The sequence below is a fragment of the Limulus polyphemus genome, unplaced genomic scaffold (assembly GCF_000517525.1).
Source record: "Limulus polyphemus unplaced genomic scaffold, Limulus_polyphemus-2.1.2 Scaffold1687, whole genome shotgun sequence".
Lineage (NCBI taxonomy): Eukaryota > Metazoa > Arthropoda > Merostomata > Xiphosura > Limulidae > Limulus > Limulus polyphemus.
Window position 1 is genome coordinate 202494 of NW_013667297.1, and position 1974 is coordinate 204467.

Below are 1974 nucleotides of genomic sequence, written 5' to 3' on the forward strand. Positions count from 1 at the left end.
AACCATGCATATAAGTTAGGCTTGAGCTCTGATAGCCACTAGAAGATTTGTACAGCTGAGATAGCTCATGAGCTATACTAACATTTCAGTACTAATACAGTAGTGAAGGAAGTTTCGTAGATCTACTTCACAGATATTGGTATACAAGATAAAAGTATTCTAACGAAGTACTATTAATTGCATTGTAATTCTGGCTTATTTCACTCTTAAGAATATTCACCCATTCTTCCTCCTAATTTCTATTAAACAGTTTAATGGGTAAAAATGAAATATGCTATTTATCAAGATTACTTTCACCACATAATTCCCCTCATATACAAGTTGCTTTATTTCTTAAATCAATATTTGTAATATAGAAATAAAGCACCACTATTGACAGTGAGATAATTCAGTATGTAAACACTTGATTAAACCTTCTTAAAAGTGAAAAATCTTGTAATTAATTTAACATTTGTACTAAAGAAGGTAAATTGTGTTGTCCTTTGTGAATGTGTATATTGTACTGTTGTTGATTATTTTATTTACTTTTTTTTTAATACAAGATATGCTTCTAGACTAGTCCATGAAGTGTGGTCTTGCATATGTGGGCCAAACTTACAATATTGAAGAAATAATACGAAGGAAATAGTTCACCATTCAAATAATATTAAGCTGTAGGGTGTTGTAAATATTTATTGTATTTGTGCTTGGTCCTGCCTTCTCTGTAACAGTTGGTTTCCTATTGCTTCTTTCAGGTCTTATATTTGTAGTTGACAGTAATGACAGGGAACGTATTGGAGAAGCTAGGGAAGAATTAATGAGGATGTTGAATGAAGATGAACTAAGAGATGCTGTTCTCCTTATTTTTGCTAATAAACAGGTATATTAATATTGTTTGTAGATAAAGAACAACAATGTAGAAATTGAATAAGATTTCTCTGCATGCTTCACCAGATGTAAATCTTATAATTTAAACAGAATTTAATTGAACATTTAAATGTTAGATAACTTTCAAAGAACTCATTTATTTAACCCTCTTTGCCCAGGCATCATTTACTGCACATGTCACAAGGTTTTTATAACTTGCATTCAAAAAGTTTATTAAACTACATTTTGTATGTGTTATACCAATGAGTATAGTTTAAAACTGTAGCTAATAATCCATAAATTAATAATATATATGTTTTAAGTTCTTAATTTTATAAGGCATATTATGATTTAAAAAAATCCTGAATTTCCCCTAATATGACATTTTTTTGCTCTGGGCATCCCCTCTTCTGTATTTTATTCACTACCTTTCCAATAAGTACGAAATTTAACCCTTTCAAGGTGGGTCACACGTGAAAGGCCACGTCATTTCGTATGTTGACTCTCATTCAAAATTTTATTGAACCACTATTTCATGAATTTATGTCAATAAGTTTGGTTTTCTCAGCCTTCCTTTCTATTAAACCAAATTTTCAATGAAGTACGTTGTCTTTAGTCTGTTTGAAATTTATATATAGACCCAAATACAGCTCAGTTACTAAGCTTGATAAATTATAGTAAAATTCTATGGTATTGATGTAGTGATTTGTTTTTTTAGTTATTTAAATGTATATATAAAACCTAAAAAAAATATTTTGTTTCATATCCTCCACATGCAAAATTTATAGAGGCTTAGCAACCAAGTACAATGGTCGTAACTAGAAGAGATAATTGCTTGCTTTACTTCTCTATTTACTGTTCTATGTTTTAGGGAAAATAACTAAGAACTTATTTCAAAATAGCAATAATTTATTTATATATATATATATATAATGTATAATAACTGAAATATGACTGTATTTTACAAAATACTAGTCTATTAAAACACGGCCAAGACAAGTTACTTTGTACAGACCAAAGGCCAGTTTTATGTTATTTGATACGGTAACATGAGTGCATGTGAGCCGTGTCATTGTAACTTCTGTATTGTCAGCCAGGCATGGCTGAAAAGTCAATAATAATAAAAAA

General features: G+C 29.5%; 1 protein-coding gene across 2 annotated transcripts in view; it reads left to right on the plus strand.

Moving 5' to 3' along the window:
- LOC106464557 (ADP-ribosylation factor 1-like) overlaps positions 1-1974 on the plus strand; it is a 21160-nt gene that overhangs the window by 12665 nt on the left and 6521 nt on the right. For both annotated transcript variants that reach the window (XM_013924703.2, XM_013924704.2), the window contains exon 4: positions 735-859. In XM_013924703.2, coding sequence (XP_013780157.1) covers positions 735-859 — 125 coding nt within the window. The remainder of the gene's footprint in view (positions 1-734; positions 860-1974) is intronic.